The sequence below is a fragment of the Mirounga angustirostris genome, unplaced genomic scaffold, assembly GCF_029215605.1.
Source record: "Mirounga angustirostris isolate CCGP_5_RB_7025 unplaced genomic scaffold, mMirAng1.0.hap1 SCAF_17, whole genome shotgun sequence".
Classification (NCBI taxonomy): Eukaryota; Metazoa; Chordata; class Mammalia; order Carnivora; family Phocidae; genus Mirounga; species Mirounga angustirostris.
Window position 1 is genome coordinate 48,928,577 of NW_026991725.1, and position 23,087 is coordinate 48,951,663.

Below are 23,087 nucleotides of genomic sequence, written 5' to 3' on the forward strand. Positions count from 1 at the left end.
AGGCACATTAAAAAACTGTTAGAAGTGGTTGCCTCTGGGGAAGAAATGAGGAACTTCACATCTGTTGAAGTGGGAGGGAGCTCCAGTTTTCATCGACTACTCTTTTGTATACTTTGGGTGTTTACTACACGATGCACCACTTTTAGATTGTTTATATTTTTAAAAATTCTGTCAGTTCCCACAAACCGCAGGAATATCTCAAAGTGTCAATATTTTGGCCTAACCCTTCAACCAAACTGCCTCCTCCACAAAAGGAGTCACAAAAGCCACTGTCATGTGACATACTCAGTTTTTCTCCCCAAGGAAACATGGTCACTATACACCCTGCATGGCTGCTTATCGGACCAGCAGTTAATACAGGGAAAAAAAAAAATGTACTAAGCCAATATATATTCCAGACTTTTCAGGTCAGTCCCTACTCCAAATACTCTCTCTTGTCATATGAAGTATCAGTCCACGCATCGAATTAACCTATTGCATTTCTCCAGAATGTGGAGACGAGCTCAGAAGCTATTACCTCCCAAACGAAGAGTTAAACAATAACTGACATAAAATGCACAAGATCATCTGTCTGCAGAAGAAACCAGCTCTACGGAACTGCACAAATGTGTCACTATAAGAACCCTGTTGAACTTCAAAAGCGTATCTCCTAAACCTCTTCAAGCAAGACAGGTGGTAGCGGTAAATATCCCGGCTTCCTTAAAAAGTGAATTGAAGGTTTAAAGTGATTATCTAAGTTCCACGTGAACCTAAATAAAATCCCAGAAAGCCAGTGAGCTACCACTTCTCAGGGACTTCAGGAACAGGAGAAGTAAAGGAGATGAAGGTCCTCAGTGCGGTCACAGAACTCAAGAACCTTCCATGTCCGGGGTCAGAGGACACTTCGAGATGTAGTGAGTTAGCACTGAGTTAACACTGCTGGAAAAGCTGTGGGGGTTGATGCAGTCACTATGGCTTGCCTTCCCAACTTTGCTAAGTCTCTTCTCACTCCATATCAGAACCTTGTTTCTGTTCGAGGCTCCATTGCTTGGGGAACACGAGCCCATCCTCAGTTTCAGCTCAGGGATACCCGTCTCCTGGGCAGACCCAAGCCAATCATGTCAACTCCATTCTTCCACGGTTTTTGGCATAACCTAGCATGTGATTCAAGCCCAGTCTAGTTCTATCTTGAGCCAGTTTACCGATTGGGAAGCTTCCAGAAACTGCTTCCTTTCTCTTAAAAACAGACAAATATAACTGGAAAATATAAGAGAATCAACAGAAAGTCTAGAAGCAATCAGAGCAGTAAGAGTGGTGATCATATTAACAGCGTATGAACAGCTTCCATATAAACGACAACCAAAAAGCATGATGGCGTGAAAAAGTGAACGTGAAACCACCAGAAACACAAAATACCTAAAAATACCTTAAACCAGAAATGTGTACAGCTCACTTGAAGACATTCTGAAAGCCCTGAAAGACAGCTTGGCCCAATGGAGACATGTTCCTAGAGAGGGAGAGTCAACACTATAAAGGGTTTCAAGATTTAATGGAGTGCCAATTTTAAAAAAGTGATTTTTCCCTTTTTAAAACCTTTTTAGGGGGCGCCTGGGTGGCTCAGTTGGTTAAGCGACTGCCTTCGGCTCAGGTCATGATCCTGGAGTCCCTGGATCGAGTCCCGCATCGGGCTCCCTGCTCGGCAGGGAGTCTGCTTCTCCCTCTGACCCTCCTCCCTCTCCTGCTCTCTGTCTCTCATTCTCTCTCTCTCTCAAAAAATAAATAAAATCTTAAAAAAAAAAAAAAAGTTTAAAAAAAACCAGGTTAGCTGATTCTAGAATTCATGTTTAAAAAAATAAAAATAAAAATAAAAACAGAAGCGTAATGACAGGAGGCGAGCCCAATCATGTATTAAAACGTACAATAAAGCCTCGAGAGTAAAGGTGCTAGAGCATGTGAGTAGTCAGAGAGAGATCCCAGAACACACCATAAAGTCCAGAAACAGATCCAAATATATAAACACACAGATGTATGATATTACAAAGCTCATCATGTCAAAATTTGTGAAAGTGGATCATTTGGTAAAAAAACGTAGTCAGTCAAAAAAATAGGATAGCCAAGTAGGGAAAAAAAGTGGGATTCATACTCTTCACCAAATTAAATTCCAAGTGGGTCAAGTATTTAATGATTATAAAATAAGAGCCCGAGAGTACTAAAGAGAAACACAGGAGAATTTCCTAATCACCTTGGTTCATTAAATTATATATAATAACTACATAAAACTCCACTAAGAAAGAACTATCTTCATATATTAGATAGGAATAGGAAACCAAAGTTTAATAACACCATCTCTGGGGCAGACTGTATGGAAACAGGCACTCACATGAATGGCTAGGTTAGGTCTACACTGGTTCTGTGAGAGTTACAAGTGCATATGCCCTCTGATCCAGTCATCCTACTTATAAGAACCTATCTAGAGACAGACTTTCCCAATGTGAACTCCCTTCAGTGTAAGGTTATTCACCAACATCTTTTTGTAGTAGAAAAAAGTATATGCATTAAGTATATATGCATACATCTAAAATATATGTGTAATTGACTGGAAACAATACACACATCTGTTAACAGGAAGCTAGTTGAAGAAATTATGGTACATGCATATAATGAATTATTATAAGGCTATATAAAAACGAATGACAAATCTGCTGGTTTGGGAAGCTCTCTAATATATTTGATTGGGTGACCGAAAGTGTGGTAGAAATGGTATGTATCATTAGTATAAGAGACAGAGGAAAATAAGGAAACATATTCATATTTGCTGGTATATGCTTAAGAGAACTTTGTAAGGATACGCCCACAATTTTTAACAGTGATATTTATGTCCAGAAGTGGGGAACGTAGCGGGAGGGAGGCTTGTCCCCAAATCCTGTAAATGCTTTTTAAATTTCTCAGCCGTGTGAACATATTACTTATGCAGGTATGCATTCTTTAGCTACTTCCTACTTCTAGAAAAGTACGTTGCTCGTGTGTTAATAACTCGAAGCAACGTAAAATATAAGCCAATGACTCTTTAGGAAAGATACAAGTCATCCTTCTTATAACTCAGGCTTTAATTTGAAATAAAACTTTCAGTGACTTAAAATGGGGGAGCAGTGCTTTTAATGTAAAATTTCATGTAGATTTTTCTTTCGCTCCCTTCCCCCCCGCCCTGCCCCCGCCAGCTTCCGATACAGTGACACTGACATGAAATACAAACTGGAGGTGTCTTACTTTTTTTTAAGAGCTCAAAGAGAGATATCTGAAATCAAGTGTAAAGTTCACACTCTAAGAAAATGTGAACATTCCATTATCATCATTATTCTTTTGATTTTAGCTATCGGTCTGCTTCTTCATATGCCATTCCTGACACACAGCTACCATCTCGACATCTAAATAACTTCCTATTTCCTATAATCCTCAATATAGTTGGTGGTGTGAGGATTAAAGCTTAGCCAATTAGCCACCCACTACAGCTGAGTTAATCACATAATCTTTGAGATGCTCACCGAGCAGTGGAGTATGCAAGGATTTTTTTTTTCCTCTCTACAGACAAAGATTTAACTAATTGTGAGACTCAACAATGCTCTCAGATATAAAAGGCAGCAGGATTTTAAATCAGAAGCTGTGTCACTGCTTTCTAAGTCACGGCTTATCTTCTGAGAGACATTGTTACCCAGAGACTTCTTTAACAAGTTTCCAAATGCCCTAAATTAGTCAACCATTGCTTATTTAGACCCTGGTCGTACCTCAAGGTTTACTGCTTTTGAATAATGACCGGTTAATCCGTAAGGTACAACTAAGATTCCATCACATGACAGCTCCGCATTCAAGGGCGTGATTGCCACATTAATGTCTGGTTCGAGGAAATGCTAATCCAAACTGAGGCCTGACAATCCTCTCCTCTCCTTAATAAGGCCACATATGAGGAGGAAGGGAAAAGAGGAGGAAGGGGAGGGGGACCCCTGGGAGAGAGGAGGCTAAGGGTTCGGGTGCGGGCAAGAGAGGAGCAGGGTCACACAAAGGAAACCGGAAGCGGGGGTGGGGGTCCACGTGATCTCATGCTCTGGCTGCCAGTTATCATGGGGCTTCGAGATACTGATGAGCAAATTCACCCCAGGTCTGCCATGGGGAGCGCGCCGTGGTGGCGTTATGACAAACTGTGCATAGAGAGCGCATCTACCACGTGTTTAAGTCCTGATAAAGGCTTTCTGGCCAATGTTATTTCTGTAGGTCGTGACCTAAGGCGAAGGCATGCGCCACCACCCAGCCCCCAGCCCCCACCCCCCCAAGTGACAAAGCCACCCGCAGTGACAGAAAGGATGACAGAAGCAAACAAAAATGCTGGAGGAATCTAGAGATCGGAGAAGTAGAAACAGCGCTGGAGAAGCCCAGAACCAGGAATCAGCCATGGGGAGGACTGAGTCAGAGAAACTGACTGGCAGAGAAGGAAATGAGGTTTCTCCCAAGATGGAGCTGAACGGTCCCAGTATCGGGAATGACCAGGCGTCCTGACGGTCAGGAGGCAAGAGGACAAGCTGAACTGTGAACCCAAACTGCTCATGTCTACATCCGAACTCAGATCCTCAGAAGGCTATTATAGAAAGAATTATTATGGTTCGAGAAGTTGGGGAGGGCCGGGGAGGCCTCAAGTGTGGGGATCAGGGGTACAGAGGGCAAAAATAACACTCTGACGTAGGCAGGTGAGTGAAATCAAAGACCGGAAACTCTGACTTCCAACCTAAGACAATGCCTTCTAGCACAGACTTTGACATCCTTTGATTCATACGCTCACCAAGACACTTATTTCCTGACTCTGACACAGGTGCTGTCCTCCCTGACGAGTTAGGTCAGTGCCATGTGGGTGTCCCTTCCATGCTCCCTAAGCAGATTTCCCTACAAACACTTGAGACTGCTTTTATCTAGCATGCATCCTCTCCTTGGCCAGATCCTCCTGGAGTGTCTATGGGACTGAGTTCTGGGACTGAATTGTGTCCCCACAAACATTCCGATATTGAAGTGCGAACCCCTAGTACATACCTCATGATGCAACAATATCTGGAGACGGGTTCTTTCGAGAGACAATTAAATGAAAATGAGGTCGTTGGGGTGGGCCATGAACCAGCACGACTGGTACCTTTATTTATTTATTTTTTTAAAGGATTTTCTTTTTTTTTAATTTATTTATTTGAGAGAGAAAGAATGAGAGACAGAGAGCATGAGAGGGAGGAGGATCAGAGGGAGAAGCAGACTCCCCACTGAGCAGGGAGCCTGATGCGGGACTCGATCCAGGGACTCCAGGATCATGACCTGAGCCGAAGGCAGTCGCTTAACCGACTGAGCCACCCAGGCGCCCCACAGCTGGTACCTTTAGAGGGAGTGTGGACACTGGCCCACACACAGAGGAACAACCACATGAAGTCGGCCAACTACAAGCCCAGGATCGAGGCCTAGAACAGACCCTCCGTCACGGCCCTCAGAAGGAACCACCGTGCCCATGACTCCTGATCTGGGCTTCTAGCCTCTAGAACGGTGAGCAAAGACATTCGGGGTAGTTAAGCCCCCCCGATGTGTGATGCCCTGTTGCAGCAGCTCTAGCCAACTCCTACAGACAGGTGTGTATGCACATGTTCCTGTTAGGACAGGTACGGTGAGTCAACAGCAATCCTGGCCCGATAGGGATTCACCAACAATTCACCCTCCAGGCCACCTAGCATTACCTCTCCTCGGTTTACCTGCACTTACCATACGTCTCCATGGAGGTTTCTCACTCTCGGCTAGCCCCGTGCCACCTGGACCGGACCATTCTATCCATTCTGTTCTAGCCATTCCTACCTTCTTCAAATCCCTCCTCAGGAGTCACATCTCCGCCACTTTTAACAGAATTCTTCTGGAAGCTGTTCTAGACTACTGCTCCTGAGCAAGCAAACAAGACTCAACAATATACGTGCTCCCCTCAGTCTCATCTTGAGAGCATGTAGATAAGCCTGGCCGGTTACCTCAGTGATTTCAAACCCCCAGGGCTTTGGTCATCACCGCTTCGTGGTTCCTCCTCAGTGTGGCCTCTCTGTCCCCAGGCCACCCCACACCACCCCAACCGTTCCCCTACAAGCAACAGCTTTAGGCCCACCGTGTGGATCAGCCTTAGGCCGAGGAGGAGGCAGTCATAGTAGGACTTCAGACGTCTCGCCCAAAACACCTCTGCCACTAATCCACCGACTACTCTAAAATTCTCCCTTCTGTCAATTTACTTGGGGGCCCAAGAGGCTTCAGGTGACAAACCTCCAGAAGATAAGTCACTGCCATCCATGGATTCCATGGCTAGAGTGCATGTGTGACCATTTGCTAGTAAGACAACGAGCAGCAAGCCGGGCACTGAGGAAAGGGGACATGACGAGATTTGGAAAGGGGAGAATGAGCTGGAACAAGACTGGTCAGTCAGGGAGGCCGGGGATGGGACAGGAGCCCTCCAGGGTTGGGGGAGGGGAGGAGGGAGCCAGCAGCGTGAGCTTCCTCCTGGCCCCATGGCAGAACGAGGCGCCAGGAATAACATCTTCTATTTGTAAAGGTTTTGGAGTTCACGAAGCCCTTCACATACTGATCACCTCATCTGGTCCTCACGACAATGAAAGAGAAGCAGCAAACATATCCGCACTTCAAGGTCAATGATTTTGAAGCCGAGACGGCTGGGAGACCAGCAAGCCACAGAGCTGAGTCCTGATGCCGGGTCCCGCCCTGCTCGCGGGACAAGGGCAAAGAGTTCTCAACTGAAGACGCTCACATCTGGGTGAAACCCCAGCTCTGACACTGATTGGTTTTAGAATCTTGTGCAAGTGACCTGACCCCTCCAGACCTCAGTTTCTCTAGCATAAAATGGACGGATGCGCTAAAGATCTCCCAAGCGAATGCGCAGGCGGAGCTCAGCAGGCGCCCGGCACCCCGAAAGCACACAGACGTGAGCCAGCAGCCTCACACCAGACTAACTCAACCCTGCAAGGAAACGGTCCTGACACGTGTACGCCTTTTCTCCTCTCTCTCTCCTCCCTTTCTATTGTTTTTATAAGCCTCTTGGGTGACTTGGATGCCAAGTGCCGCCCTTAAGAACAAAGGATACAGAGCCGTGTTTCTCAAATTGTAAGGTGCATTCAAATCACCTGAGGATCTTGTTAAAAATGCAGATTCAGGCTGACTCCGTGGGTAGAGCATGTGACTCTTAACCTCAGAGTCCTGAGTTCAAGCCCCATGTTGGGCGTGGAGCCTACTTAAAATAAAATTCTTTTAAAACGCAGATCCAGAAGGTCGGGGGCAGGGTCTGAGATTCTGCATTTCTAACACACTCCCGGGTGGTGTGGACACCTATGTGCAGGTCACACTTTACATAACAAGGATGTGGAAAGGATCATGGGAGAGAAGACGGGTGACAAGCAAGAGGGGGACTAGAAAACCCACAAAACCCACGGAGACCTAGTACATGCGGTAGCCCCCTCGGCATCTTTTCGTGACACAATGAAGAGCGATAAGCAGAGCCTGACACACGGCAAACTCTTGTCGAGGGGTAACTATCACCGTCCGTCGTGATCACAACCTCCATGACCACAAGGCAGGGGTGTGTAGATGCCCCCCATCACCCGTGCACTGGACTCTGCCTCCTGAGTATGCCTCGGTTCACTTTCTGGACTACAAAGACCTCTTCCTCAGGGTAAAGGCCCTTCTTGACAGATGGCACTGACTGTGCCCAGGGATCCCTTGCTCATGTGGCCCTGGACCGCCGCCAGAGAAACATCCTGCCCACCTGAGGCTTCTCACAAACCCTGCCCAGGACAGGTTAAAAACCCTGATCACATGCTCCAGAGAGCTCTAAGGAGGACAGTAAATTGTTTCATCCTCCTCAGCTTGCCCCAGAGCAGTGGTCTGCAATCCTGGCAGCTGCCTATGGACCTCACCTCGGACCCTCCTTCCCCGACCCCCAACCCCGATTTAATTGTCTGAGGTGGGGCCTAGGAACATGTGGCCGAAGGTCAAACAACATTGCCCTTGGGAAGCCACGTTATTCCTGACCAGGAACTCGGCAGAAACAAGCTCCTCTCCAGAACGAAAGCATCATCGTAGCGGGGAAGAGGGAGGGAAGCAAGTTTCTACCCTAAGTTCATTTCCTTCTGTGATGGTTCCCACAGAGGAGTTCTGGAAGTGGGGGGGAGGTCAGTTCTAAAGATATAACAGGGTTCGTTAACCCCAACCCTGGAAAGCTGGACGGCTTCTCCGGGTCTTCCAACAGAACTGGGTACAGAGCGACCGTCAACTGCGTTGGCATGTGAATCACTCCTGGGCACAGAATGGGCAAGAATCCACCTGCCCCACTCCCCTACCTTCGTGAGCCACAGACGACAAGTCTTACTAGGACACAGCTTTCCAACGTGCCAGTGGAAAAAAAAAACCACCTCTTTTCCCCCACAGATGAGTACATGACTTCAGGAGTTTAAAAGACAGCTCATGGGGCACGTGGGTGGCTCAGTTGTTAAGCGTCTGCCTTCGGCTCAGGTCATGATCCCAGGGTCCTGGGATCGAGCCCCACATCTGGCTCCCTGCTCAATGGGGAACCTGCTTCTCCCTCTCCCACTCCTCCTGCTTGTGTTCCCTCTCTCGCTGTCTCTCTCTGACAAATAAATAAATAAAATCTTTAAAAAAAAAAAAAAAAGACAGCTCACATAGCAGAAAGCAACTAAAGAATGGCAAGGGAGATTTGCTGACATCATCTGTACTCTCCCCAGACATTCTTCCCTCAGGATGAGATTCGGCTGAACCCACCCGGTTTACTATATCTAGAACATTAAAGAACCCCAAACTGAAAGAAAAGGATAGTCAAACGCTATAAAGGAGCTGAGTACATTTTACTAGTTAAATTAAGCCGTTCAGGAAACACATCTGTAATCTCTGCAAACACATCTTCACCCACCACGTAATCCCTGAAAATGAAAGCGTCCTACCTGATGAGATCTGGTTCTGCACCCTCGTTCTTAAAGGATGCCACGAGTAGTCTCTCTCGAGTTACAAGTTCATCCAGCAGGTTCTGTCTTCGGTCTCCTTCAAGCTGTGTTCTGGGGCGTCTTGTTAAGGTCCAACGGTGGGTGGATTACCTCAGTTTACCTACTCTGTTATTAAGCGAGCTCTCCCAGTCAGCTGTGACCATTACAGGCTCTAAGCAATAGTGGCCAGAAGAGATGTGAACTGTTCTTCTCCCCCTCCTGCTCTGACCTTCAACATTGCAGATCTTCCAAGTAAAGGACCTTGACAGAACCATAGCAGGGTTCTGAAACACACCCACCACTGAGAAATACAGCAGGTCGAAATTATCTTCCTCCCAGCGACCAACACTGAAATGATTATTCCTGTCAGCAGAGCCATCTGACTCAGGGATTCCTCGGGTTTCGAGTTATAGGTGCCGGTGTTCAAGGGTGTTTTCCTAGACATTAGTACCCTTAGATACTCTGTAAAGAAGGAAAGAGGTTCTCTACATTGCCTTCTTTCTTCCATGTTAATGCCTATTAACACACTAGATTTTGTGAAGTGCTTCTCTATGCGACAGATTTGCTCTAAAAGGAGCTCCCATAGGTTCATTACTTAAATACACTGCATGATGTTTAACTCTAAAGACAATTACAAAGAAAGAATCGGATTTCAATGTGTTATTCTAGCAAGCGTGCGAAACCAGGAGTCCAACGCCTGTAGTCTTACTTTGACCAATATCTATGATCTTGAATCCCCTTTTTGGATCTCCATTTCTTTATATGCAATGCCAGATAACAGATAATCTCTAACACCTTCTCCAGCACAATTCCTGAGTTATGGCTAAAAAAATAAATCGGGGCTAAATCCAGAGTTTTCTGCACTAGCTTTCTTGAAGCAAGCTAAGTAAGTTCTTCTAGGCTGAGTGAGTGTGTGTTTGTGTGCGCGCACGTGCGTGTTTAAAAACAAAGCGTTCAAGGAAAAAGATTTCTGCCGTAAAAAGAACAAGGGGAGAAAGCTAACCTACCCTTCTGAAAGGACATATCTGACACAAGACATAAAAAGTAAGTACAGAAATAAGCCACGTCAGCATAGATCTTCCCTGGCTTTGAGTTTTTTATTAGATGGCTTTTGTTTTATTGGACCTGAAACTCTGGTAATCCAGAGTTACCCCGGCCACAATTACCTAGTGCTGGTAACAGGAAGACATTAGTGAGCCTGCTGCTTTAAATTTAGAGACACTTTTCTATTTAAGAGAGGGAGAGCAAATGCTGCATGGAGGCCCAAAATATTTCCGAGAAATTGGCAAAATCAATTACTAGCATCACCATTTCCTGCAGGGAGCGCAGGACCATAGCCCAGGGAAGCCACAACGGCTGTTGCTAATTTTGAATAGAAAGAGCTAGCTTGCTAGTAAAATAATAATAATTTTTTAAAAAAGATTTTATTTTTTTGACAGAGAGAGACAGAGAGAGAGGGGACACAAGCAGGGGGAGTGGGAGAGGGAGAAGCAGGTTCCCCGCTGAGCAGGGAGCCCGATGCGGGGCTCAATCCCAGGACCCTGGGACCATGACCTGAGCCGAAGGCAGACGCTTAACGACTGAGCCATGCAGACGCCCCAAAATAATAATTTTTTAAAAATCCGTAAAAAAGTTCCCCGGTAACAGACAGTGGTAATATCATAAACCCCCAAACCAACATAGCTAAGCAGTGTCAGTGGCTTCAGATATTAAAATAAGTAAATAAATAAATGAATGAATTCTCTCAACTTTCCAGAATGCCACGCTTCCCCACGGAAAATCGCTCCATTGCTCTCCCATTTCCTTCTTGCCTGTATGTCACCCAGTATCCCATCTTGGAAACCATAAGGTAGCAACAGCGGGCTGGGGACGCCTGGGTGGCTCAGGCGTTAAGCGTCTGCCTTCGGCTCAGGTCATGATCCCAGGGTCCTGGGATCGAGCCCCCCATCGGGCTCCCTGCTCGGCGGGAAGCCTGCTTCTCCCTCTCCCCCTGCTTGTGTTCCCTCTCTCGTTGTGTCTCTGTCAAATAAATAAATAAAATCTTAAAAAAAAAAAAGAAAAGAAAAGAAACAGTGGGCTGGGCGCCTGGGTGGCTCAGTCGGTTGAGTGTCCGACTCTTGATTTCGGCTCAGGTCATGATCTCAGGGTCAGGCTCCATGCTGAGTCGGGAGCCTGCTTGAGACTCTCCCTCTCCCTCTGCCCCTCCCCCTGTTCATGCTCTCTTTCTTTCTCTAAAATAAATTTAAAAATCATTTAAAAAAGGAAACAAACAGGGGCGCCTTGGTGGCTCAGTCGTTAAGCGTCTGCCTTCGGCTCAGGTCATGGTCCCAGGGTCCTGGGATTGAGCCCCACATCGGGCTCCCTGCTCGGCGGGAAGCCGGCGTCTCCCCCTCCCATTCCCTGTCTCGCTGTGTCTCTATCTGTCAAATAAATAAAATCTTAAAAAAAAAAAAAAGGAAACAAACAAACAACAAACAGCGGGCTGAAGTACTTCCTCTGGGCCAAAAAAGAAAAGGCCAAATATCTGCCTTTTGATCAATGTAACATCAAGAGTAAGTATCAATGTGTTTCCATTAGTGGTAAATTGTCAACAGAGCAGAAGGCTTGTCTTCTACCTAAGAGAAGTTCATGGGTGGGGAGGGAGGAAGAGGGAAAAGCAGCTTGCAGAAGCTGTGGCGTGAATTATACACGACAAAATGGGAATTTTAATTTGTGGAAACTATTAATTGTACCACAACACTAACTCGCCTTGTCCTGTGTTCTGTGCTCGGCCTACTCCAGCAACCTGTGGTTTTACAGTGTCCAGCTACCCAAGCGAACAAAAGCTGAACCACAATCCATTCTTAAAATCAAAGACAGATTTCTCTGGCTCAGGGATTTAAAGAATAAAAAATTATAAAAGTATCATTAGAGAAGACATAGGGGGACCTTTCTGATAATCTTGGAGGAGGAGAAATCTTTCGCATCAAGATTGAAAACGTAGAGGGGCGCCTCGGTGGCTCAGTCGGTTAAGCGTCTGCCTTCGGCTCAGGTCATGATCCCAGAGTCCTGGGATCGAGCCCCACGTCGGGCTCCCTGCTCGGTGGGAGGCCTGCTTCTCCCTCTCCCACTCCCCCTGCTTGTGTTCCCTCTCTCGCTGTGTCTCTCTCTGTCAAATAAATAAATAAAATCTTTAAAAAAAAAAAAAAAAGATTGAAAACGTAGAGGCCATGAAGGAAAAGACAAATCTGACTATATGAAAACTGTAAATATCTGCAAAATAAATTTATAAGTGACAAATGAATAGTGACAAATGGAAAGAAAGGCAAAGGTGTAATGGAGCACAGAAAAAAGAAACCCTAATAATATCGGAAAAGCATTCAGTTTCACGTTAGTAAAAGAAATGCAAATGGAAACATAGTATCACCTTCACCTATCAGTTAGGAAGCGTGACCAGGAAGTTCTGGAAAGGGCAGAAGAAGCATGCACCCTCTGACATTCCTGGTGGGAACATAAACAAGCTCAGCCAATCGCCAGACTGCCTTCTAAATGACAAAAAATTTAGAAGGCACATTCTTTCAATAGGACCTTCTGCAGATATACTCACACATCTACACCAAGACTTTGGAACAGAGGTGTTCACCGCAGCATTATTTATAACAGCCAAACAGCAGAAATGTCCTGCCGTCCACCAATAGGGAATTAGCACAACCCCACAGTGGAATGTTTTGCAGCCTAGAAGAAAAAAAGAGTAGCAACACTCTTTACGGGCTGATGATGGTGATTAACGTTGCCGAGCACTCACTAAGTACTTACATGGATTATTTGATATGGAGTCGTCTCTAAAACACAGTGTTAACACGAAACAAAAGAACAGGCAGCAGCAAAGAGTTAAAGAGTGAATGGTGTGTTCCCACTACATTTAAAAACCACTCAGCTGGACACACATACGTTTGTCTGTCTACACAGAAAATTTCTGGAAGGATACACAGCAACTGCCTCTAAGGAGGAGGAGCTGGGGATTCAGGGTGTGAGGGAGACTTACTTTTCATGGAATATTGTTTTGTATTGTTTGCCAATCATAATGCTAATTAATAAAATCACAAGTTTCAGAGCCATTTGTATAGTATGATCCCTTTATATAGTCAAAAGAAATTTATATCTACATGGATACATACTTATGCGTGCCTAGAAAAGTCTGGGATGACGGGTGCCCACCATCAACACCGTGAACCCTGAAGAAGGAAGTGGAGAGGGTGGGGATGACGAAGAGAGGGGAGAGGCGCTGGTAAAAACCAACCAGGAGAAGCATACGGGTAGAAGGTGCTTTTATAATAAAAATAGGAAAAGACAGGTTTTTAAAATATAGCAGACACCTGTTACAGTATGAATCTCGTTAAGTCACGTCAGTTTCAAGAGCGGTAAGCGTGGTGATTTTGTTTTGTAGGTTAGCAGCTAAAGAACAGAATCACAGATAGTTATGGCTACAGGAAACCTTAGGGTTCCCCTAAGCCAGTTAGGGTTCTCCTGGTTCTCCCGACCAGGAGCCTGGCCCTCCCGACCAGGAGCCTGGCCCAGTGCGGCTGTCCCCTGGCTGGTTAATGACAACTCTCGCCCAGCTCGTTCTGCTTTAGGTAGGGGTTTTTCCACCACATCGTGCTGGCCTTGACCACCAAACCTTCCGGGGGCTTCTCCACCCTGGGGCTCCCAGGACTGCCGACTTAACTTTGCCACTGCTCAGCAGCCTGCTAAAACCAGGAACAAGGCTAGTAATACTAATTCAGAATTTTCCCAGAGACTCCCTGCTAACCTGGGAAAACTGGAAGTTTAACCAATTAGGAATGCCCTCCTTCTTTGTTTTACTTGTATTTTAATCTACTGAGAGGACATGGTGTAAGGAGATGGGGGAAAGGGGGCCAAAGGAGAAATCATAGAGTAATAGCCCTTCTGCATGGTGCACGTATTATATGGGGGTTGTTGTTAACAGGAGGTCCAAGAATCATGCAGGCAAGGATCCTACTACACGCAGGGAAGGACAAGCAGAAAGGAGGGCACAGAGTTAGTGGCCAGCGCTGGGACCCCCTCTTCCACCAACTGGATGAATAACCAAAGAGGAAGGTCGGAGAACAGACAAAACCATAGTACCCTGGCTAGGCTGGTTTTACATATAATGAAAGCCAAGTGATGAGGATGTGAGGTTGTACCTGAGATCGGAAGCTGACTTCGTATTACCAGTACTTACTACCAATACACTTCAGCCCAGCTTCCCGGCCAAAACTGCAGAAGCACGTGGATTCTAAGAGGAAGTGGAATCAAGATGCTGTGGGTCCCACAGCATGCCCCACCCCCACTCCAGCTCCTGGACTTTCTCTTTATTTGGTAGAAAGGCTTAAGAATTTCGGCACGTCTGGGGCGCCTGGGTGCCTCGGATGGTTAAGCACCTGCCTTTGGCTCAGGTCATGATCTCCAGGTCCTGGGATCGAGCCCCATATCGGGCTCCCAGCTCGGCGGGGAGTCCGCTTCTCCCTCTCTCTCTGCCTCTCCCCCTGCTTGTGCCCTTGTCTCTCTCTCTCTCAAGTGAATAAATAAAATCTTAAAAAAAAGAATTTTGGCAAGTCTTGCTGGTGAATTCATCGCCCTGGATAAAGAAGAAGTTTGCAGATAACACTTAGTTCTTGGTGCCTGCGGTAGGACAGTTTAAGGTCCTAGAGGCCAGACTTTTCCGGCTCACATGCACTTCATCCTTTTTTTTTTAAGTTAACCAACTGCACTGAGTATTTTTTATGTACCAGGCCAGGGCCTTACCTTCCTCAAAGCACTGATCACTTTTGCAAGTACTATTTCAATACTGTCATTATCTGTGTGCTTTGACATGACCTCTTCACATGATGATAAACTCCATAAGGACTACCTGTAGGTTCTCCACGGTAGCTGGGATTTTTACAATAGTGACAAAATAATGAGCAGCAGGTAATCCTCACTGCAAAACAGAAGGAGGGCTCACTGCACGCCAAGCACCCTCCCTGCACATCACTGAATCCTCACGACAATACTATGAAGCAAGTGTACTTTTATTATCCCTAGTTCAGATGGAAACAAAAAAGCAAAAAACAAAAAAATAAGGTACAAAGAGGTTAAGTAACTTGTCCAAGTTCACACGGTTAGTAAAGGTTGAGAGCTACCTTGTATTCAACATCCCCCCAGTAGGAGGGGCTGGGCCCGTGAGGTGCTTTCCATTGATTTCCTCCAGCTTTAACAACAACCTTGCAATGTAAGCACATTTAGTCCTACTCCAGAAAATGACATGAAGGTCCAGAAAGGCTAAGTTGCTCCTTGGCCTGGAGGAAGTGGCAGGGCTAGTCCTCAGTCTCAGTTCCGTCTGGTTCCAAAGCCAGTGCTGTCCCCGCTATAGCAATGGACTTCGTGCAGCAGAAATACTTCCAAACTGGGGGGTGACGGGAGACTTCATTAAAGTTACCCATCTACGTCTTGCCAGGTATGAATATTCAAAACAACCACAACAGACAAAACCACCATCTACTTTTACTACCGAGGGAACAAAGCAAGGAGACCTTAACGTGGAACACTGGAAAGAAGGTAACAAGACTACAAATCAGAAAATCCCTACTGACCTCAATACTATCTTGTCCTTACTTTCCTCACCATTCCAGGCACCAGTGAAAAGTGCCAAGTACAAGCACAGTGCTTGAGAACCAACCACTCCACGGGGGCTCTCCCTAAAATCTACCTGGTTAGCCAGCCAACGCCTGCATTCATTCGGTTACATTGATTGCTGCATCTGTCTATCCACCCACCTGTCTACTACCTATCTTTTCCCCCCGCAAAAGACAAAGGGGAGAAAAGTCATTTGTAGTTTTTAAAAAATCATTTCTATAGGACTTCTCCCAAGACACCTATTTTAAAATACCTTTTCATACTGAACCCCTTTGTAAAGAGATTTTTTTTTTTTTTAATTCTCCTTAAAGTAGTAAAAGTGCTATCTTTGAGAACCCAACAAAAAGACAAGCTTCAGGTTAGGCCAATTCTAAGAATAATTTTACTACTACCTGACATTTTACGTGCAGCCCACCCGTGGCACATGACTTTTCTCAACCAGTGGAGCAATGAACAATTCCTGTCTCCAAGAAACATAGTGAATAGAAATTAATGTTTTTCAGCAATTTTAAACTCTCTGGCTGCAGGGCTTTGGCTTATGAATTGCAAACTAACCAATTCAAAAGCATGGAACTTTCATTTTAACTTCACATTAATTCTTGCCAGGAGAAAATACTTTTTCCAAGAAAGAGCAATAATATCTTATGCCTTCACTCCATGAGTTTAATTGTTTGGAAGGCATTTTCCGAGGACTTATCTTTCTGGCAATCCCTAGTGTTCTTTGGAAAACTGCACAAATGCATAAATTTACTAGGTAAAGTGCTGTAAACTCTCAACTACCCAACACAGTAAGGAAATGTGGTATTCAAATATTCACGTTAAAAAAGTCACCCAACATTAATTATGCCTCCAAAAAAAAAGGATTAAGCAGTCACTCTGTTGGCGATTTACGGACAAAAATTTTTCTAAGAATTACAACATCATAAAGTATACCTAATAAACCACAGTGAACAGTGTTTAATCTTTCTGATGATTAAGGAGGGTCTTGAGGATTTGCATTATAAACAGGATTTGTCTTGGCATGAGAGCAACGTGCCAATTATTAGGGAATTCTAGTTGAAGACAAGCCAGGTGACAGATGACTGTATTATTTCTACTAAAGTAGAATTCGGCTTTTAAACAACTGGCTTGGGGGCCAGACACCCCTGACTCTGCGTCCAAGCTCTTCCATTTCCCAGCTGTGGGGTCTGGGGCAAGTTACTTCAGCCCTCAGATTCCTCTCCTCGGGGTAAAACACTCCTCTGCTGGGATGCTGGATTCCTTTTCCAGCTCCGCCCGTGACTTGGGCTGCAAAGGCTGACCTAGCCTCAGTACCTTTTTTGTAAAGAAAACAAGGAACCACCAACAGAAGTAGCTATCCCATATGGCTTAAATCCGGAGGAGGACTGCCATCGAGTTATTTGGAATAGCTGGGAAGAGGAAGGTCAAGGGACGGGAAGATGTGGGGAACAGAAAGAGAATTAAAAAGAGGCCTTCATATTAGAGAAGCTACCGCCTTTCCATTCTATCAAAAGAAGTGGTCTCCCTGAAAACACAGAGGTCTTGAGCGCCCCCTTGGGGTGGGTGACTGGAATTCTGTCCTTAGTACAGGTCCCGCTTCCAGCAGAAAGAGACCCCATTGTTTTGAAAAAATACTCAAGATTTTAAAGAACGCTGTTACAGTCCAGCTGAGTTTCTGCTTTATCCTACAACATTCTAAATTATCCACAGTAATGTCCTTAAATATTTTCAAAATGTGTTTAATAACTCTGTTCAATATTTTAAAATATTTTTATATATTCTTCATGCTTCGTTCAGCAAATTCTGAGATGACCACAAAACCAAAGTCTACGAGATTTCAAAAGACAGTCAGGCTGAAAGCATTCAGAACAAAGTCGAGTCAATTATTACCGCCACATGCTTCTCTATAACTAATAAAGAGCAGAAGTTACCAATAGAAAAAAGTAAGAGTTCTTAATTTGTTTCTTTTTTGCCCTCTAGTTTAGCACATAAATATTATAAGATGCATAATAATCAGTTACCTTAATGGAAGTTAGCAAATACATAGTTGTTAATATTATATCGTGAAAGGACTATTTAGTTACCTTCCTAACATGTGTGCTTTAGGTAACAAGAAAATGAGCGTGCGTAGCTGGACCTTACGTGCAGACAGTAGCCGGGCCAATCAGAAACCATCTAAGGTCTACATATTACGACTTGTTGATTTTGATAAAATAAAAACCCTCTTTATAATAGATGTGCAGGGGCCGCCGGGTGGCTCAGTCAGTTAAGCGTCTGCCTTCGGCTCAGGTCACGATCTCAGAGTTCTGGGATCCCGCCGCACATATGTATATAAAAGATGTGCAGTAATAAATGATAACAGGGCGCCTGGGTGGCTCAGATGGTTAAGCATCTGCCTTCGGCTCAGGTCATGATCTCAGGGTCCTGGGATCGAGTCCCGCATCGGGCTCCCTGCTCCTTGGGAGCCTGCTTCTCCCTCTGCCTTTCTCTCTCACTCTGTCTCTCATGAATAAAAAAAAAAAAAATCTTAAAAAAATAAATGATAACAGATGGAGAGCAAAGTTACAAACTAAATGTACCAGAATATTCCAGTTGTGTTAAAAATAAGGCCCCCATTGTTTATCGAAATTAAACTTTTACTTGAAACGTTAGTGTGTTAGTAATTGAATATTTGGAAACTCATGCCATTAATCTAAGCAAACCTCCCTGGTAGCATAAGGGGTTACACTTGGGAGAAAATAACTGTTAAAACATTTTCTATTATTTTGTCAAAAAGCTATATTCCTACATTTTCCCATTTAAAATCAGGCAGTAATAGCCATTTCTTGAGATACTCAAATCTGGCTTTTTGGTATGAACTGATAATTTGAAGAAACGAGAGAGGAGCAGTTTGAGGCCAGTTTTCAAACCCATATAAACTCACGTTTAAAGGGCTGGTTTAGGTAACAGGTCACATGTATTTTCCTAAATTGATCAGATTATGAACTTCTAAAAAAAAAAAGGTTTCAGTACTTGACAGTGTTGGTGGGAGGCAAGTGCTTCCTGCCCACCCCTCCCCCACCCAAAAACTCCCAAGCCAAGGGCGGCCTCTGTGCTTCTCGAAGCCTATGAAGGCAAACTTGGCCCATCTCAATAATCTACATAAACAGGGATAAATCCCCGACGATGTATGATTTCTACCGGTACTGGCCTCTCAGAAAAGAGAATGGATCACTCAAAAGCCTGGACGCTGCAGCATAATCGCAGCTCGGGACTGTCAGGGACGGTCCCCTGTGGGAGCAGTGGTTCACCACCTTCAGGACAAGTCTAGACCGGGGGCAGCGCAGGGCTCGGAGGAGACACAGCACTGGCAGAAAGCACTCGCCTCCTACACGGTAAAGGTTACACCCAAATAAATACCCAAATAAGCTGATGCCGTCAGTACGTCTTGCTTCGCCAGCATATTCACTGTAAACCATGTAACAGACACTTAAAATAGAAATCGAGATTATAGGCAATATTTTAGAAACCAGGTCTTCCTCAAGCTGTGGAAAAATCTGGGTGGCCCAGATTCCTTCCTTTCTTCAAATAAGACTGCTTTTCCTCCCACTCTAAAAAAGAGGTGGAAATGTTTACATGGATACATCTGATGTGTTGACACAGCTCTTAGCAATAAGTCCTTCAAAAGGGCGATCTTTTCCTTCAGATTCTGCAACAAAGTTCTGATTGTCACGGTAAGCTGGAAAGAAAAGAACACATCCTAAGTATGCTGGTCCAGAGGTGTAGGGTCTACTAAAAATAGCACATAAACATACTCTGATTCCTTCAAGGGCAAGCTGGCAGAGACGCCTAACCTCCCAAGGATACCCTCAGGGCTAGGAGGTATCTAAATTTTGATCCAGTCACCCACCTGATGCTTGTATCCACTCTCTGCTGTGACCAGGCGGTAAGCTGGGCCATACCTGGATAGATACTGACTAGAAACTGCCACTTGGCCCTCACAGTCTGAATTCTGTCCCCCTACCCTCCGATCCTATTTGCCCACCTTGGAGCTATGCAGGAAATTGGGTTCCCTAGTCTTCATTCACCAGTGAATGAAGATCCCTCAACCATGCTTCAAAGGACAAGACATCAAGTTCCACTGCCATCCTGACCAGTCTTCTCTAAATACACTGGTATACTTAAAACCCATTTAAAAGTTTTACAGCGGTGTGCCCTTCTTATACAACGTTAACCACACGTGACTATTTTTCCAAGAGTGTGTGAATTTTCTCAATCACTCTACAGACCCAGAGGAAACTTTGGTTTGTGACTCTGAGTGCTGCCCTGAAGGATGGAGGAGGGTGGGGAGAGAGGCTCTCAGGAATTGAGAAATACGAAACATAAAATTGCCCATGTAAATTAAATCCGGTCAGCCATGGGTGAAATCAGAGATATGTTTTCAAAAGACAGACTATCACAGATTTCATTTGCTACCTTGTTCAGAGTAGCAATTACAAACCTGCAGTGGAATCCAGGGCTCCCTCCCTAGATTAGCAGGGTCACACTAAGGAAAAAAAGAGCAGGACAACAGAGGCTGGCCAAGGGTTACACACATCAAGCAATCCTCAAAGGTATCAGCAGCCAAGAAAAGTCTAACCTTAACTATTCTAATACCTCTGGGAACCATGGAAAAACCACCCACAATGTTTATGAGGAAATACCAAGGAAAGCAGATCTCCTGTCATTCAAGTAATAAAGAGCAAATCAGACAAAAAAAAAAGCACAACACACACGCACACACACGCACATCCAACCTAAGAAGAGTCTATAAAATTAAAGCTCAAAAGCATTCAAGAGATGAAAGAGAACGCAGCCATTAAAAAAGTATGACTGAAATCTCAATCTGTGAACACAGAGAGCCATCATAATTTATTCAAAGAAAAAAAAATTGAAATGTCATCCACACTGAGAAAAACCAATCCAGGAACTAAATACTTTAAAATGCCAAGGGAAGTTATCTCTAGGTAGTGGGATTTTTAAAATATTTTATAAGAAAATGATTACTTTTATAATCAGGAAAAGTTTTCCATCATCATAATTCAACAGAAACTTTCCAAAGCACAGAAAAAGACAGAAAGCCTAATTTGTATTTTAAGCTTAACATAACCCTGGTAACGAGCACTGACAGAGATACTGGGAAAAAAAAGAAACCACATGCCAATCTCCCATAAGGATTATAAAATACAAAAGTCTTTAAAAAATATTAGCAAGGGCGCCTGGGTGGCTCAGTTGGTTAAGCGACTGCCTTCGGCTCGGGTCATGGTCCCAGGGTCCTGGGATCGAGTCCCACATCGGGCTCCCTGCTCGGCGGGGAGTCTGCTTCTCCCTCTCCCCCTGCTTGTGTTCCTGCTCTCGCTGTCTCTGTCTCTGTCAAATAAATAAATAAAATCTTTAAAAAATAAAAAAAAATAAAAAAAATAAAAAAAAAATAAAAAATAAAAAAAATAAAAAATATTAGCAAAGCAAATTCAGAATTATGTTAAAATGACAATATGCCATCACCAAGTAGAATTTATCCTAGTAATTTAAGAACAGTTTGATGTTAGAAAATCTAGTAATAACGCTGACAGCGTTAATGATTAATACAGCATAGGGGGAATTAATTAAAAACAAAACAGAAACAGAGAAAGAAAACTAGGAATGGCACACTATTGCCTTAACTACGACATTATCCAACTTTGGTCTAGAAGTTCTAACCAACGCACTAAGACAAGCTAAAGAAATACACAAGGGCGGGGCGCCTGGGTGGGTCAGTCCTTAAGCGTCTGCCTTCCGCTCAGGTCATGATCCCAGGGTCCTGGGATCGAGCCCCGCATCGGGCTCCCTGCTCAGCGGGGAGTCTGCTTCTCCCTCTCCCACTCCCCCTGCTTGTGTTCTCTCTCGCACTATCTGTCGAATAAATAAATTTAAAAATCTTAAAAAAAATACACAAGGGCTGGAAAGAAGGAGAGGAATTCCATTATTTCCAAATGGATTAGTCTGTTTGGGAAAATTAAGTGCAGCCACTGACAGATTACTAGGAACAGGAAAAGAAATCAGTACAGTAATCAACTGTAAAATGAAAAAAAATCTAGGGCATTTCTAAATTTAAGTAATAGGTGGGGAGAATTTTTTTTAATTATTATTTTTAAACATCATTAACAATGCCAACAACAACTAAAAAATATCTAGCACGGTGCCTGCCTGGCACACAGTGACTGCACGGGAAATATTCGATGGAGGAATGAGTAAAAGGAAACACTTAATATTGTAGAAATATAAATGTCCCCCAATTTAATCTATAAATAAACTACACATCTATTCAAAGTCCCATTTGGAGTTCTTTTATTGGAAAAGAGGTGGTAATTGAGGCTCAGTACAAAAGAATTTTAATGAAGCTATGCAAAATTATTCTAAAACATGGATAAAGGGAAATAGAGAAAGACAAGGAATATGTGTGATAGAGGGGGACTTTGACAATCAGATCTGAAGTTTTTATAATAACCACAAGAGTATGATGCTGGCAGTTAGCAAAGCTTCTTTAGTGCAACAGAACAGAAGGTCCAGGAATAGTGCAGCTGAGCAAAAATTGGGTGAATGAAATACAGAATATTTCAGATCGTGGGGGGTAGGGTAAGGAATAATTTTGCAAATGGAAAAAAAAGTAAAATTAGATGCCCACAACATACCAAAATAAACTTCAAATATTTTAAACATACGTGTTTAAAAATAAAAACTGAAAGAAATCTTGAAGAAGATTTAGGTGATCAGATAAAATATTTATACAATCTCTGGGTATGAAAGAGCTTTCTCAGCATTATCTCCCCTCTTTCTAGAAGAAAAGACCACAAATAAAAATATTGAAAATTTCAAATAGAGTTTAAAAACAAGTACATGTCCAAAAAAATGTCATTTATAAAATCAAAGGCCAAATTAAGAGAAAAAATATTGGTACCAAATACGCCAGATCAAGCATTACTATAGTCAACATACACAAAAAGAGCACTGAGATTAAGAAATAACAGGTTAGGGGCACCTGGGTGGCTCAGTCGTTAAGCATCTGCCTTCGGCTCAGGTCATGATCCCAGGGTCCCGGGATTGAGCCCCACATTGGGCTCCCTGCTCGGCAGGAGGCCTGCTTCTCCCTCTTCCACCCCCTCTGCTTGTGTTCCCTCTCTTGCTGTCTGTCTCTCTCTCTAATAAATAAATAAATAAATCTTTAAAAAAAAAAAAAAAGAAATAACAGGTTAGGTTAAGGACATATACTGGAAATTCACAAAGGAAGAAATACGAGTGTCCAATAAATATATGAAAACATGTTCAATGGCATAAGTAATTAAAAAAAAAATCTATTGTATAATTTCACCTAACAGAATGAGAATGATTTTTAAAAGATAA

General features: G+C 44.0%; 1 protein-coding gene across 8 annotated transcripts in view; it reads right to left on the reverse strand.

Annotated features, from left to right (window-relative positions):
- The window catches only part of STX8 (syntaxin 8), a 246,407-nt gene that overhangs the window by 212,336 nt on the left and 10,984 nt on the right, over positions 1–23,087 (reverse strand). For all 8 annotated transcript variants that reach the window (XR_008507235.2, XR_008507236.2, XM_064582128.1 and 5 more), the window contains exons 3-4: positions 19,313–19,407; positions 8,997–9,107 (exon numbers count right to left, since the gene is read on the reverse strand). Coding sequence is in view for 6 of the 8 variants with exons in the window: in XM_064582128.1 (XP_064438198.1) it covers positions 8,997–9,107; positions 19,313–19,407 (206 nt within the window). In the remaining 2 variants the exon portion in view is untranslated. The remainder of the gene's footprint in view (positions 1–8,996; positions 9,108–19,312; positions 19,408–23,087) is intronic.